The sequence below is a fragment of the Mesitornis unicolor genome, unplaced genomic scaffold (genome assembly GCF_000695765.1).
Source record: "Mesitornis unicolor isolate BGI_N332 unplaced genomic scaffold, ASM69576v1 scaffold46499, whole genome shotgun sequence".
Lineage (NCBI taxonomy): Eukaryota > Metazoa > Chordata > Aves > Mesitornithiformes > Mesitornithidae > Mesitornis > Mesitornis unicolor.
Window position 1 is genome coordinate 24,864 of NW_010208787.1, and position 2,816 is coordinate 27,679.

At 44.2% G+C, this 2,816-nt stretch overlaps 1 protein-coding gene across 1 annotated transcript in view; it reads right to left on the reverse strand.

The window, feature by feature from the left end:
- The window catches only part of FASN (fatty acid synthase), a gene marked incomplete at its 3' end in the record, with an annotated part of 29,450 nt that overhangs the window by 24,827 nt on the left and 1,807 nt on the right, over positions 1 to 2,816 (reverse strand). Inside the window, exons 3-5 of the mRNA XM_010192622.1 lie at positions 2,028 to 2,201; positions 968 to 1,168; positions 313 to 435 (exon numbers count right to left, since the gene is read on the reverse strand). Of these exons, the coding sequence (XP_010190924.1) occupies positions 313 to 435; positions 968 to 1,168; positions 2,028 to 2,201 (498 nt within the window). The remainder of the gene's footprint in view (positions 1 to 312; positions 436 to 967; positions 1,169 to 2,027; positions 2,202 to 2,816) is intronic.

Below are 2,816 nucleotides of genomic sequence, written 5' to 3' on the forward strand. Positions count from 1 at the left end.
TCATAATACCACCTACATCTCCACCAGTGCAGAATTACCCCAGTGAAGTTCTGAGGAAGGCCAAACTAGCAACAGGACATTCCTGTTACTCTGTACAATAGAAACTACCACTTGCCTCCTTCAACTTCTTTACAAAACAGTGTCCTGAACTTCGCATTACCAAAACAGAAAAAAAGAAAAAAAAAAAAACCCTAGCAAAAAAAATCCTTCACGCATCTAAAGAACAACCCCGCAACAGCCCATTTTTGATAACAAAGACCCTAGACTGAACAGTTCTGTAGGTATCTCACTTTAATGAGGCTGAAGGCCTACCTTGCTCCTTAAAGCCATCAGTGTTACTTCCAGCGTTGACTATGGTGGCATAGATCCGCTTAGCCATAGATCTCTTGGTCAAAAGAACAACAACAACTGCTTCAGAGCGACAATATCCATTTCCTGAGAGCAGAGAGAGAAGAACGAGTCACATATCCTGCTCCGCCTTGAAAAAAGTTGCAAACCACTATGCAATAAGGTCATCTCATTCCTGAGCTACCCCTTACAACAGACTACTTTGAGAGTATGACACATCAATTTCTTATAAAAAACATTTTAAAATGTCATAGAATGGTTTGGGTTTCAATGGACCTTAAAGATCATCCAGTCCAACCTCCTTGCCATGGGCAGGGACACCTTCCATTAGACCAGGTTGCTCAATGTCCTTGAAAGGCTTGTTGCCCATCACAAATGACAGCAGAAAGTTTCCATCCAGAGACAGTTATTTTCCCTCCCCAATGGCTGAGGAATGAACCATACAGTTTCTTCTCCCCAGTTTTCCATGTGCAACAGAGCATGCAGCACAGAGCAGGTGCAGGGCATACCCCCAAACTGCACCCAGGAACAACTACGTGGCCAGCTCATTGCTGAATTACAAGAGCATCTGGCAGGCACCACAGTAAGTTCATGACAACCTTTTGTACCGAAGTCTTACCTGAAGCATCAAAAGCCTTGCAGGCACCATCAGGACTAAGCATACCCAGCTTCATGAACTGCACAGAGGTGTTGGGTTTTAGCAAAAGGTTGACCCCTCCTACTAGGGCTGCACTGCACTGTCCATGACGAATTGCCTTATAAGCGTTTTCCAGAGCGATGAGACTAGAGGAGCAGGCCGTATCAATAGTTATGCTTGGTCCTTAGGGAACAGACAGGGAAAACAAATAAGCTCATTTTTACTGTTTACTTCCTAGAGTTGCTCTCCAAAGACTACAGGATGGGATCACAAGAGAAACCTATTCAAAGAAATGTTAAATATTTGCTTCAGAACATAACAGGGAATCCTGATACAGTGAAAGACAGGAATCACCATCTCTGCCTGCTTACCAGGTAACAAGGGACAAGACAGGTGGAAAACACTGCGAACAGCTTGGCTTTCAGCGTACTGTCTTTTTAAAATTCCATCTCTGTCTCTATCAAGAAGAGATACTGCAGGTTCAGAGGCAGGTCTCATCTATTTCCCTATTTTCACCAATAAAAATCCCTTCCCTCCCTGGTACTTCCCTTGCCACTACCTCTTTTCTGCTGCTCTTCAGAGCAATTCCCATCCCTCCATCCTCTTCAGTGTCACACATGGTTCAAGTCATGTCTATGCCTACAATCACATAATTTAGGCAGCTCTCCCACTTCTTCCATTTTAATCAAAGAGCCAAAACTGTTCCAGTGAGTTCCTCTCTACATAGCTGGATATCAAATAGCAGTCCTAAGGCCAGAAAGGACCTAGGCCTTTTTACAAAGGCCTCCTGACACCATCATCTTTCAGATGAATGCCAGCTATGCCCATCAGCAGCAACTCAGTTAAAGCCTTACAATGAGTCTTGTCACAGTCACAATCCATTCTCTGCTCCTTGTATGCCTCCTTATAGTAGCTGCATGCCACTTTCTCATCCCAAAAGGGGTCTACATCATCATAGACATCCTACTCCTCTACAGAAACTGGTACCATCATGCTCAAATTGCAACTGCTGATTAGCATTGACAGGTTTGGGGGCACTTACCTGTTAAGTCATAAAAGTAGGAAATCCTGTTGGCAAACATAGCACGCTGGCAGCCAGTCATGCTGTATCCCAAAAGCTCTTCTGGATCTTGGCTAAGGGCTTCAGCAGCTTCTGACCCACTGGCACCAATCCATACACCTGTGTCTGTGCCACGGAGGGTGGCTGGATTGATACCTAAGGGGATATTTGAAGGTAGATTACAGTAGACAAACTTATAACGAAGGGCAAACTTGGGGGGACATCAGGTAAGATGGCACTATTTCATGCAATGCTACTTACTGACCCTTTCTGGCAGGCCTGCAGCACTGTTCCCCTACCTATAGTTACCTTTTATATGTTTCAATTGCAGACAAGTCTTACTGCAGTCTACTAGAACTTCGAAACTGGCTTTCCAGCTTTAGCTGGGCATTGCTGAAGTCTTGTGTAAAAAAAAAGTGTATGGACTATGAAAGACAAACGCTGATCAGATAAGCGGACAGCTGACTGCAAAGAAAAGGAGCAGACCAAAGGGGAGAAAAGTCACAGCACTTGGAATGTCATGTGAGCACACGAGTATTTATCTCTGGCCACACACAAAGCCCAGATCTGGAGTACAAGCCAAGGGAAAATTCTTAAGCACAAAAGGCAACAAGCAGAACAAGAAACAAGTTCTAAAAAAACGAAACAAAACAAAACAAACACCAACCAAACTGCTTAGCAAGCTCAACTTGCACCAGTCTCTGCTGTTTCTTCACTACACTTCAGGAGTCCTAGAGACAAGAATACTCAAGCCTCCAGACTGAGGTTCAG